Source organism: Drosophila serrata, unplaced genomic scaffold (genome assembly GCF_035046125.1).
Source record: "Drosophila serrata isolate PLE 108 unplaced genomic scaffold, ASM3504612v1 contig_66, whole genome shotgun sequence".
NCBI lineage: Eukaryota > Metazoa > Arthropoda > Insecta > Diptera > Drosophilidae > Drosophila > Drosophila serrata.
In genome coordinates this window covers 805,712-818,757 of record NW_028256964.1, presented here as the reverse complement: position 1 = coordinate 818,757, position 13,046 = coordinate 805,712, and the positions used below count along the sequence as shown (strand labels likewise).

The window sequence follows — 13,046 nt, the reverse complement described above, 5'->3', positions numbered from 1 at the left end:
AAGTTTGCCTACTGGCGGGGAATTTAAAATATAATTTTAAAATATGCAGAAACTTTAATTAGGTATGGTTATTATTCGGCATTAAAATAACTACCAAAAAATGTTATTAAGAAGCATAACATGATAAAATGTTAAAATGTTTATAAAGTCTGATTTCAAGGAGCTTAAACCAGTTTACTAGAATTTTTTGCAAAAACTGGTCTCATTTATTAATTATTTGTTTAATCGCTTATACTAATTAGGTTGTTTATATATCGAGTATTATGGTTCGATTAAATTAATATCCAGTTGGAATCCCAAACCACTAAAATTTGGCGACTTCTTTGCAACAATAATCACGTTATTATGCGTTATGGTAAAGTCATCCGGCCTGGTGGATCCACATAGGGTTTTAACAGGTTTGGAATCAACAGCATTGACAGTGTAAAATCGTATATTGTCCAGATTGCAATTGATCTCCGAACCCATGTCGAATACTGCAAATACAACATATAAATACAAAAATTATGGAAGATTTAAAAAGAAATATTTGTATTTTCCCCACCTGAGAAGCTAAAACGCAAATTACCGCCTGGTGGGACTGACACAGTCCAAGAGCAAAGGGAATCATTGCGACCATCGTAGGAGGGATTCCCCACATGGCTCCCCATAGACCCGTGCACAGCTAAGTCGCCACCGCAGCCGCTGGGGAACTTGTTGCTGGTGGAGAAGTAGAAAAACTTGAGGGTGCCGACACCCACACTGTCCAGGCGCAGCTCGTTGGTGGTCGTAAACCTTGTAACGGTTTCCCATTGAGTGTTCGTGGTGGTAAAAATGGTCCTGTTGGTCTTAAGATCCGTTACCTGAGGGAAGATACATTTATGAGTAATATATATTTAATTTAATAAAATTAGGCGTTCGCTCACGTTGAAGTAGTGCCGATCTTCGGTTTCGAACAGCACAGTAAGGACGTGCAGGGTTATGCTGTAACCTTCTGGCACTCGAATATACTCTGTGCAGTTGGCCAAGGAGTCGGTCTCAATGATCTGGCTCAGGTCGGTGTAGTTTCGATTGCACGCTAAGAACATATATAAATATAATCCGTCGTACTAATAGAACAAGTTGGTCAGAAATACTTACTTGGTTTTCGGCGAAAAACTACTTCGAACCCTGTAAACTCATTAAACGCCGAGCTGTGGAAGGTAAGTTCCAAAATGTCACGTTTTCTGATATCTCTAATCATTCTATAGCTTTGATTGTAATAACCGCAAAAATCTTGAGAGTTTGAGATCGAAAATGACTGTGAAATAAAAGTATAATTGTATAATAAACGCTAAAGGAAAGAAATAGGATTGAAGCTTACAGATATCTTAGCCAAGCGCAAGTAGTCCTCGCACTTTCCCGTCCGTTGAGATATTTCAGTGAGATTGAGATGCTTCAATTCGATTTCCACATCTCCTTCGGACCTAATGGTCCAAGTGCACTGGATACTCCCCTCATAGCCCTTGGTGGCATTATCGTACTTCAGTCCCAGTGAGAAACTCTGTAGAAAGGTGGAAATTGATACATAATCGGGTTTATCTGGCAGATGCTATTCTCACCTCATTCAAGCTCATATCGTACTCCGTCTGACCACACACCGTGGTTTCCATTTGCAGGATTAGCTCGAAGCTGATATTCCTGGACAGCGTTGCTGTGGCGCTGAGCTGGATAAGCATGTCCGCGTAGGAACTAAAGACCTTGGTCCGGTTTGAGCCTAATGCATGAAACCTGCCCAGACTTTGGCTTTCGACGGCCCTGCTGTCGCGAATCTCTATGTAGCTGCAGGTGCGACAGGAGTCATCATTAAGCTGCAGCTTGCGCAGCTCCACGGACAACCGTTGGTCCGCCGGAACATTGGCCCGGAACTGGCACAGTAAGGTTTCGCTGACATTGATCCTGAACGAGCGCATCAGATTCATCCTGGGCACGGACTGGTCCAAGGTCACTTGCTCGTTGCAGTTCGGCGTGAAGCGAACGCTGGCCAGGAAGCCTCTCTGGTTGTTGGAACTGTCCGTGGTGAGGACAACCAGTGCCTCGTTGCTATCCACCATAATAGTGGGTGGGTCCGTCTGATTGCCGCACAACTGTCGCTGCATCTGCTCCTGGGTGGCCGTTGAGCCACGGTAAATGGTCAAACTGTCAAAATTGCAGGTCTGGCTCTTCTCCAAGTCGAAGTACTTGAACTCCAACACAATGGCGTGCTGCTGCGGCGCCGTAATTCGCCATTTGCACTTTAAGTTGTGCGCATATCTGCCGGAGTCTCCATCATCTTGCGGGGGACGTAGGGAGAAAGGCTCGGTGTGGTTGCCACCGCATCCTATAAGCTGGTAATGCAGCTGGAACCGTCGCAGTGCTGTTGAGACAAACTGTAGCCGCACTCTTCCGCGGCCATTCACCTCGAATTCCGGACAGAACCTGCCAATGCTCACATCCTGACCCTGAGCGCCGCTCTTGTAGGCCTCAAAGTAGGACTTGGTGCAGATAAACTCGGTCCATGAACGCCCGCTGGTCGTCACAGTTACCGCAATTTGGTGGTCGTCGCTCGAAAGGAGCACGTAGCTACAGTTAAGCTTCTGACCGCGAGCGGCAACCCAGGTAGGACTGTTGATCGTCTGCTTATTGGCTCTAGCCTGCAGTGTAGCATCGCAGCTGGGGGAGACAGTGAAACTGAAGCCGTCGCCGGTTACGTTAGCATTCGTACGGAAAATGACACGCATCCTGGAGGACGGTATTAGTATCTCAGCTGGCACCTGTCGGCCACAGAGGCTGGTCACCTCGACAAAGGATGCTGCGTTCCGGTCGTAGCGCTCCACAGTCAAGCGGTCATTCGAGCAATTGGGAGATGTCTCGATGAAGAATCGATTCTGGAACTGCATCCTTTGGGACAATCCCTCACTGGTGGCAAACTCCCAGATGCGTTCCATGTTGTTTACGTAATCCACGCTCTGAATTGTAACCGGTGGAGATGGTCGCTGGTCAAGGCGAACCACATTCCCGCTGGATATGGATCTCCTCACTTGCAAGTTAAAGGATGTTTTTTGACGCAGAACTCGTCGATCTGAATGGTAGATGATCTTTGTAAATATGCGCTCAAGGAGCGTGCCATTCATGGTCATGCCCCGACACAGTCGTGCTACCTCCTTGGTCCCGCTAAAGATCACTAGGTACTCGCGATCGCAGCTATCGGTGAGGGTTATATTCCCATCGATTACATAGCCGTTGCTCTTTCTCAGCGTCCACAGGCACTCCAGTTCGCCATAATCATTGTCAATGAAGGCCAATAGATCCGGTGACGGAATCACTAGCCCCTCAGATGCCTCGAGATTTCCGCCACAATTGTGACGACGATATGTGGCCCGAAAGCGTTGCAGCTTGACGAACCGACTCTTCAGAAGCGTCACACGTCCCGCCGTGGTGGCTACAGATACATAACTATTGGTAACATTGGCATACATAGGTACTAGCGGACCAAGCGTGACGTCATCTCTGAACACAACTGCTGGACCGCCAATGGATTGGAATAGGTACTCCGCCACCTTAAAGGTGAGCGTTGTGCCCGAAACGCATTTAAATTGGACGCTGCAATAGTAGCCGGTCAGCTGGGCGAGGGATTGGATAGACAATGATCCTGAAGCCTGATCTCCGATACTCGGCGGACAAATGGTGGGTTCATTGGAACTGTAGCGTGCCTTCAACTTGGTAGCACTAAAATCCAATTGGTTGCTCATCACAGTAACGAGCATAAAGTTGTCCGTTGACTCGATAATGCCGCTGCCATTGTAGCCCTCTATCCGAAACTCGGTGATCTTGGATAGGGAGTTTGCGTCGTTGTAGAATGAAAAGTGGGGCATATTCGATAAACGATTGCGTTCAGTTAAAGTTCTGCAACATATTTCAAATATATAAGAAGAAATAATCTTTTAATTCCTCACTCACCTGGTGGCTGTATAGTTTCTATTGGCAAGTCGCATATCCGCCAAATTAAGAAGCTCCAGCTTTACACGCTGACCCTTGGGTACATTGATGCTCCAGCGACAGAATCTCAGCCAGGTTGACGGTGCCATGGGCGAAATCTCGAGGTTCCCTGAAGCTCCATTCACATCCCGTGAGCATGATCCCACTGATCGCTTGTACTGCAGCTTAAATCCCCGGAAGTTCTGCACATTTTGTACTGCCACGAAGCGGATAGCCGCATCGTTGGTGTTAAGGGTAACAATCATGGGCGTGACTGTACTTCCGTCCAGAATCATAAGCTCTCGTTCGTTGTTTGCCATGTCCAGGATTTCGAGGCGATCGCTGGTACTTTTGGATGATGTTCCATTCGGATGAAACGGCAGATGAAGATCGAGTATGTTTAACTCAATGAACATGTCCTTGGGCAGCCGGATTCTGTACACACACTCCGACGGCTTGGGATAGCCACCCAGTGCCGGATAGTTCTCGGAAGTGATAGAACCCCAGTTGGCACTGAACTGGCCACCGCAGGTGCTCAGGGACACGTTTAGTCGGAAGCCTCCGTGGGGTTCACTGAGCTGCGACGTGTAGTGTACCAAGAGCAGGTTGCCCGAGCTCCGTAATGTCTCCTGAAGCTTGCGGCACGTGCGTTTCAGGAACTTGGCCATTGTGGTGGATCCATCGTAGAATTCCACGTTCTCCTTGTCGCAGTGTCGTAGACTCAGCTCAAAGGGATCCTCGAAGTTGGCGGCAACAGTTTCCCCCGGCGGTGCTATCACCAACCACGTGCAGTCCGCATAAGGATGCGGCAGATGTGGATAACCGGGCGAAGTGATCACAAACGATGGAGCTTGCTGGGTCAGCTTAATCTCACCATCACAATCGCTGAACTCCCGATACGTGAGTGACCATAGGTCACCGGCGATCACATTCCTAGCACTGCTTGCAACGTATTTGACGTAGGCATGCGAGCTACTAGTTCGGAATGATTTCTTCTGAAAGCCCTCTCGGTTGCAGAACTTTCCATGATCTAGCAATGGCGCATGATCGTCAAATCCATCGTAGATTAGCCCGTAGTATGGACATGGCAGCAGGCTGCCAGGTAAACTTTCGTACTTGATGCTTATGTCTATCTTTCGGCCTGGCCGCACCTCGATGTGCCAGACGCAATCTACGAACCTTGTCTGCTTCGGAATGGTGCCAACATTGCCCGTCATGTTCGAGCCACATTCTGTGTGGACAGATGCCTGGAAGCCAGTTCTGTTAAAGGAGGCATCACTCCGGAACTCTATCCTGAGATTTGGAGTACCATGGATTCGACGCTGCAAATGTCCCTTCTTACAAATCTTTAGCTCTTCGGTCCAGTGGCTAAGATCAGGAGAACTTTGCATTCTCACATAGTCGGCGGCGCATTCGGGAAAGTCCTCCAGATCAACCGAGTACATAATGGTGGAAATATGCTGTGAAGGATCCTCCGGCTTAAAGGTCCATTGGCAATTTAGATTGGGTGGATAGCCGACCGGATATCCCTCCGTTCTCACCACCTCACGCGAAGCCGGGGCCATTGTATACACCTTTGTGCATTCCCGTGTAGTCAGGGTTTCGTTGCCTTTTACAAGATTGCTGTCAGGGGTCTGCCACGTCAAACGGAATGGACTGAATTCAGCATTCAGAGTCTTTAGGTAAATCACATTACTGCTGGAAGTGAAAGTCCAGGGACTGCTTTCGATTGAGACAGCCAAGGCATTATCATCGTATCCGTCAAAGAGCTGGAAAAATGTACGATTATGATTTATTAACATTTATTTATAGTTTCTTCTACTCACAGCTAGTCCAGAGATGTATTCTTCAAATTTGACTATCACAACATTTTCGCGGGCTGTGAATATCCTCCAGGTGAAGGGTTGATCATCCCCACTAACAAGTGGCGGCGACTCAATGGTTCCATTGGATTTCATTGTAAATTCCATGTTGTGCACTGGGAAGGATACCAAAACATTAGTAACTCTCTGGTTAATGGGATTCCCCCTTACTGTAGCTCCAATGCAACTTGAAACCTGCCGCCGTGTTGCCCGGCTTGCTACGAAACTTGATCCACAGCTGTGAGGTCACAACCAACGGCTTGTCCGGCACTTCCTTGCTACAGTATAAGCCCAGTAATGGGCCCAGAACACCAGAGCGTAGCTCCAGATAGTCTTCGTTGCAGTGCTCCGAATGTACAATATCAATGGCCTCGAAATTAACCTCCAGGGCATTGCCTGGTCGAATCTCCACGCGCCACACGCACTCCACATTGGCCGGATAGCTGTCCGGGTAGTTAGGAGAGCCCAAACTGCCACGGGGAGAGGTGATATTGCCGCCACATGTGTTCTCCAGATTGCCATATTGCGCCTCCAGGCGAACTCCTTTGGTCAGGATGCGCACATTGCTGGCAGACACTAGAAAGTTGGCAAGGTGGTCCGGGCACAACTTGGCAAGCAGCACCTGATCATCATCATTAAGTATTTGAACACCATTTGTGGAATTTTGAGAGCCTAAAGCATCCTTCGAGCAATCCAGGTGGTTAATCCGCAGGCTGAGTTTGCTACCAGGCGGCACTGTTACCAACCAGCTACAATCCTCGTCCAATCGGGATCGCAGGTAACCCTCGCCGGCGGAGACTGGTCCACCGCATTGGCGTTCGTAGTGCATGGCAAATCGACCCCAGGAACCAGCTTGGGCTTTGAACCGCACCTGCAGCTTCTGACCGTGCACTATGCGAATCAACGGCGGTCCATCTCCGCAAGCCTTCTCCAGAAACTTTTCCGTGCCATCCGCCTCCAGTTTGGTGAGTTCCACAAAGCTGACGGAGCAGTTGACAGAGTCCGTCAGATTGACCTGCTCGAACCAGAGACGGATGCCATAACTTTCAGATACCTATGAATGGAACAATTTAGCTGAGATAAATGAATATGATCCTTGATACCTCTACCTGAACAATCCAAATGCACTCCATGTTTGTGGAGAAGTTGGCAACATTACTGCTGTCTGGAACGTCATGGTATCCTGGAGATGTGAGCATGCCGCTGCTGCTCGTCATATAGCCACCACAATTGGCCGGCACCTGGACATAGGAGGCTTTAAAGTACTTCCTCGCCCGTTCCGGGCTGCCGACAAAGCGCACGCGCAGCTCATTGCCAGGCGAGGTGAAGGTTTGCGTTTGCATCTCCTCGCGGCAGCTTCGATATAGCTCCACCGAGGAGTTGAATCCAGCGGGAGCGGACACGGAGAGCACATCTGTGGGACCACACTCCCCCTGGGAGGCCTCAAAGTGGAGCTCGTGCAGCAGGAGGCGGACTTGCATGCCCACCGTCACTGTAATGAACCAGTCGCAATCCATGTCTACGCTGAATGGGGCCTTTGGAGATTCAAGTCTTCCTCCAGTTGCATATAAATGCTCTCCACATCCTATTCGCTGGTATTCGGCCCGGAAGCCACGCTCCTGGTCCGACGAATCGCTCTTGAAGCGAAGAAGCAATCGATTGCCAACACTCGTAATGGGGGCAATGCCGTCGTTTGTGCACAATTTTTGCTCACTCAGAACCTGATCGTCCTGCATGTCCTGCACCGTCAAATGGTCGAATACGCAGGAGCTGCTTCGGGGAAGCTCCACGGCGAAGTGTGAAAACACTAGTCTCAGATGATTCGTACGGCCGCCGGCACGTATATCCCATTCGCAGTTGGCCATCGGCGGATAGTTCTCCGGAAAATTGGGTGTCTCAATGGCTCCCAGCAACCTATCAAGTCGGACATGGCATACCGTTTGGTAGTTAAGTACGAAATCGGTGCCATCGGGATAGGCACTGCTGACATCGTAGCGGACGAGGACGCGATTACTGGTGGACTGGAGCAACTGCGCTCGTGTCCCGTTGCATTGCAACACCAGCGGCCTGCTGGCCGTGGTGGGACCATCAAATATGTTCAGCTGACCCAGGCAGAGGCGCTTGTCATTGCTCTCCAGCTGCAGACTCACCCGAGAACCCTCGGCCACTACAATCTGCCAGTCGCAGGCCAAGACACCACGATTTCCGGCCAGCAAATGAGGCGAATGTATGGCTCCGTTGTGTGAGGTTAGTTTGCCGCCGCACCCGGCACCCATCTGCTGCCAGCTGATTAGAAATCCCCGCCGCTGTATGCTGTCATCCGAATGGAACTTTAGGTGCATGACATTGCCATACGAGGGAAGACGTGGGGGAATCCGGCTGCCGCAATACCGCCCAATCAAGGGCGAAGACTCCGAGTCCCCATTCCTGTGCAGGGAATAGAAGAGATATGGATTAGGCGTAACCTTGGAACAAGATGCTGCTCACCTAATCTCTAGCCAGTCAGTTGAACAGATATCGTCATGGAATGAATCTTCTAGCGTAAAGTTCTTCACCACCAATTCCAAGCGATGGCCTAGCGGTGCTCGAATAATCCACTCACAGTTCTGGGATTCCCCATATTCCTTGGGCCAATTCGGTGATTTTATATGGCCGAAGATATTTGTGAATGTTCCTCCACATTCTACAAAGAAGATTATAAAGAATATTAATGAATATATAAATATGTATATAAAAATGTATATACTGAAATATTAGAAAATTAGATAAATTTACATTTTGTTGAATTTATAGACACTGTTCCATTAGATTTTAAATTCTTAGCAAATTTCTGTGGCATTAATCAGAAATAAGATATATGTATATTATTGTACCTGTCGGAATAATTTCGAACTTTATCATAAACCTTCCCATGGCTCTCTCTCTGATTAAGTTTATAGTCAACAGATCTCCATCGAAGTCGTTAGAAAATCCCCCAGAATAACTGTAAGGGTATATAAATATTTTATTATATTTTTAACTACTATTAAACTACTCACCTATTTAGTAATATTCCTGGGCTTGTGCTGTTATCATAAATCTGAATATTGCCAGAGGCAAACAAATCTGAGACAGATATTCGTTTCCTTCCAGGATAATCAATGTACCACTGGCAAAATGTACTCCGAACATGTTTTACGTAAATTTTGCGCGGGATGTCAAGGAACCCTACGCAGCCGTTGGGCAGAAATTTGTATTCCAAACGCAAGCCCCGGCCGTTGCTCGATCCGCGGAAGACCAGACTGGCCCGATTGTAGTGGGAAAGCAGCAATAGGTTATCGGTGGACTTTACAATATGCCGCTTTTCATCTTTCCCCAAGTACACCTAAAAGATTAGCATTTATTGGGTTGAATCATTTTGGATAAAGTGTCATCATCTTACGTCCAGGTAGTTGGTTTCCATTCCTTCATTGGCCGTGCCCAGAGACAGATCTGTGATGTTCATTTGAATCACGCCATCACTGCCGGTTATGTTGTAGGTGCAGGTCATGTCGCCGAGATAGGAGCGCGGATAATTGGGAGTGGTGATGTAGCCTAAAGGAGGACCAAATGTACCCGTGCACACTGCAAATGAATAGTAATTGTTACATTTTCATATTGATTTATAAAAACACTTTTTTCCTACCTCTACTATAGGTCAACTCGAAGCCCTTTTTCAATTTCAGGCCACTCAGTACGTACTCATAGCGCACCAGGACCTTATTTCTCTGGGAGATCAGCGGTTCAAGCTCACTGGCCTCTGGTCGGCCGCATATTCTTTGCATTAGGGGCGAATCTGTGGAGTCTCCGTCAAAGATTTCAATCTTTTGAAGACGACAACTCTCCGACTGTATCAGATTTACCTGATCCAACACCAATTTCACCTGTGTAAATTGTGGCTGCTCGATTAGGTAAAGGCAGACCTCGGCATTCATGTGCCCACTGATACGGCCGCTCGGCTCCGTAAAGACTCCTCCGCAGCCTGGCTGGCCAGACACCACCTCGTAGTGCACCTGAAAGGAGCTATCTGAGCGCAGCTCGTCCGTGTGCAGCTCCAGGAGCACACTATTCGAGGAGCTATACAATGGCTCTGGTTTGACGGATTTGCAGGCCCGGAGTAGCTTGTGGTCCGAGTCGTAAACGGTCACGGAATCCTGGCTGCAGTTCACTGCCGCGGCATCGCTGCTGCCCAATGTGATGTCGTAGAACCGGAGGAGTAGACGGGTACCGAACGGTGATGTTAGCTGCCAGCGACAGTCAAGTCCGGATCTGGCCAGACCAGGATACCCCGGAGATCGTAGGATTCCGTTTTGACCCAGAGTCAGATTGTCAAGGATCTCACCGCAAGAGAACGGCAGTGAGTTCCAGATGACATGAAAGCCCTTTCCCTGCGTCTCGTTGTCCGAACGGAACCAAAAGAATGCCTGCTCCTGGGTGGTGATCACACTTCCATTTCCCAGCGGTAGCTGCGATCCGCAGAACCGACCGATCATTCGCGAGGCTATGGAGTAGCCGTCGTGAAGCTGCAGGAAATCCGCGGAGCAGTCCGTGCTGTTCTGCAGTTCAAATTGGGTGAAGGTCAAGTTGAGAACTTGGCCCTTAGTAGTGCGTATGATAAAGGGGCAGCGTTCGTCAGCCTGGTATTCACTTTCGGTGCTGGTTTGCGGAAAGTGGAGTTGACCCGTTGGTCCAAGAATTGTGGATCCGCAGAAGAACCGCTCATGGGAGCATCTGGTGCCGGTGAAGCCGGCTGGGCAGTGGCACTGGTACAGGTTACCCGGCAGCAGACGACAGGTGCCTCCGTTGAGGCACGGACTTGGGTGGCAGATATCCGATGAGTTGCACAGAGCTCCCGTGTATCCTGGCTGACAGATGCAGGTGGTTCCTCTGCCGCTCTGCACACACGTCCCATTGTTCAGACACGGATGCTGGTCGCAGGGCTCGCGGCTCGGATCCTTGGTACATCCATCAGCGCCATAGCCATGGCCAAAGCTGCCCAGCGCACAGGTACACACAACCGTCCCTGAAATCAGTTCGCACTTGGCCAGCGGATGGCATATATCCTCCTGGTCGCACGAGTTCGAATCAGCGGCCGTGCAACTGCGTCCATCACCTCTCCAACCCGGTGGACAGCGGCCACAGCGATGGGAGCCCTCTGTGTTGATGCAGGCAACTCGAGGCTGCAAGCTACAGCCACCGTTATTCTCGCCGGCGCACTCGTCCACATCGCGGCAGAAGCGTCCATCGCCCGTGTAGCCGCTGGGACAGGGACCGCAGCGATAGCTTCCCGGCAGATTGATACATAGATCGTGACAGGGATTTACGCTCGGCGCACATTCGTCCACATCCCGTGTACAGGGACTGGCACTTGGCGAGGTCATATTCATATCCGCCCACGTCCAGCCCTGATCACAGACGCACACGTAGCCGGCGGCGCTACCCGTCTGTATGCAGGTGCCATGCTCTCCGCACAGTTCCTTGGATCCACTTCCAAAGCAGGAGTTCTGTCGGAGTCGGCAGTGGGCACCGGAGAAGCCATTGCGGCAGACACAACTGAAAATGGTAAAGATTAAGTTGTGTTCTGATATTGGTGGCTCCGCCTCCTCCTCCACTTACCGATATCCGCCGGGAGTGTTTATGCACTGGCCATTGTTCAGGCAGCCGGCTAGATCCGTGCCAGCGAGGGTGAAGCATTCATTCACATCTTCCTCACAGGTGGGACCCTAAAATGTGATGTGTAAAAAAAGATTGAAAGTTTCTGATTCATTCTGTTTCCAATCTCACAAAAGATATCACCATTGACGCGATCCATGTGAAAATACGCCCACAATCTGCGTCAAGAAGACGCCCCCGCGGATGCACACTTACTTGCCAGGCTGCCGTACACTCGCACTGGAATCCATTGTAGGCATCGTGGCAGATTCCACCGTTCTGGCACGGACTCGACTGGCACTCGTCCCTGGCCAGGTTCGCTGCGATGGTGCGCAGGATGCCAGAAACTCGTTCCACGCGCTGCAACTGCCGACGCAGGAGGCGTTGATTAAGACCGCTCCTTCGTGTTGAATTTCTGGCATTGGACACACGTCGTTCTATCTTTGTGAACTTGCGCTTCACATCGCGGAACTGATCCTTGACAATGTCCAGCGATAGGGGTTCCCTTTTAGCCGCCGCCTGTCGATCAGCCACAATCCTTTGGCGTCGTCGGAGCAATGTCAACATATCCACATCGTTGATCATCACGGTGGCCGCTTCGCCCATTAGACGTAGTGTCACATTGTGATCCCTTTCTGCCGTCAGGAACAGATTATCATTCGATTCTTTCCCTAAATGGGCACGATACTTCTCGTCATCATTCTGTGATCCTTTGACGGAGAGGATTTGCAAGCACAAAACTAGCACAGCACAACTTGGTAACTTAAGTGGAATTTTACCCATTTTTATTCATTTTTGTTTTAAGAAATTATGGGATTTAATATTTAGTATTTCCTGAGAGATTATCACAACACAGAATTAATCGAAAAGGACGAAAACTTTGGGAGCTATACGGACGACAGGCAATATCCACGGAAACTGGCCGCAGGCAGAACTGCATCTCTGATTTTATACCAACGAAAAGTGGGCGTTTCCGATAATGATATAGTAACTAGATGTAGAATATTATTTCTATGGGTAAATGGGATGTTTAGCAAAAAAGAAGGGAGACATTCCGGTTGTTCCTTATCGTTTTTTGCATATTTGTTTAAGTCGTTGAACCTTTGGTTCTTATATATTGTTAATTATTTGTATTTCCTTATAAAAGGAAAAGGTTTGAACATAAAACAAAGTTTAAATTATTATTTAGTTCGTGTTAAAACTATAATTAATTAAGTTGTCTGTAATTAGTACTCATTTATCAGCTCCGATCCAGATCTATTGACCCCCAATGCATGCCTAAGCCTCTATATATACCGATCGAATACTACTGATAAGAGCGACAATGAAATCTTCTAGCTAAAGGCTAATAAACATTAAAACAACGAGTTTTAATGGCTTGGCTCTATATTTTTTGTTTATAATTTTGGACCACGAATTTCGGAAGGTTCTATGGTGTAATGGTTAGCACTCTGGACTTTGAATCCAGCGATCCGAGTTCAAATCTCGGTAGAACCTGTTAAATTCTTACAGGAATTTTATTTTTTTATTTTATAATTT

The 13,046-nt window shown here is 48.6% G+C and overlaps 1 protein-coding gene and 1 non-coding gene across 4 annotated transcripts; one reads left to right on the top strand and one right to left on the bottom strand.

Moving 5' to 3' along the window:
• Window positions 1-153: 153 nt before the first annotated feature.
• Window positions 154-12,820, bottom strand: Cubn2 (Cubilin 2). Of its 3 annotated transcripts, XM_086838082.1 has the most exons (18): window positions 11,724-12,820; window positions 11,472-11,578; window positions 9,502-11,408; window positions 9,259-9,440; window positions 8,876-9,201; window positions 8,711-8,820; window positions 8,325-8,520; window positions 6,947-8,264; window positions 6,009-6,891; window positions 5,802-5,953; window positions 5,520-5,744; window positions 3,958-5,453; window positions 1,581-3,903; window positions 1,343-1,522; window positions 1,120-1,279; window positions 906-1,057; window positions 545-842; window positions 154-476 (listed from the first exon to the last, which is right to left on the bottom strand). In XM_086838082.1, exons 1-18 carry the CDS (start codon window positions 12,288-12,290, stop codon window positions 262-264), a joined length of 10,797 nt encoding a protein of 3,598 aa, XP_086694208.1. In that variant the 5' UTR covers window positions 12,291-12,820; the 3' UTR covers window positions 154-261. The 3 variants fall into 3 exon arrangements, with proteins under 3 accessions (XP_086694208.1, XP_086694198.1, XP_086694215.1); XM_086838072.1 differs by having other exon boundaries at window positions 3,958-5,744; XM_086838089.1 differs by lacking the exons at window positions 9,259-9,440; window positions 9,502-11,408; window positions 11,472-11,578; window positions 11,724-12,820 and having other exon boundaries at window positions 3,958-5,744; window positions 8,872-8,894.
• Window positions 12,821-12,932: 112 nt separating this feature from the next.
• Window positions 12,933-13,004, top strand: TRNAQ-UUG (transfer RNA glutamine (anticodon UUG)). Its single transcript has one exon. It is a non-coding gene; the product is annotated as a tRNA-Gln (tRNA).
• The last annotated feature ends 42 nt before the right edge of the window (window positions 13,005-13,046 follow it).

Coding starts and splice junctions, on each gene's coding strand:
- Cubn2 (XM_086838072.1), bottom strand. CDS start 12,290: ATGGGTAAAATTCCACTTAAGTTACCAAGTTGTGCTGTGCTAGTTTTG. Junction 1,523..1,580: donor ACGATATGAGCTTGAATGAG/GTGAGAATAGCA, acceptor ACCTTTCTACAG/AGTTTCTCACTGGGACTGAA. Junction 843..905: donor AAGATCGGCACTACTTCAAC/GTGAGCGAACGC, acceptor ATCTTCCCTCAG/GTAACGGATCTTAAGACCAA.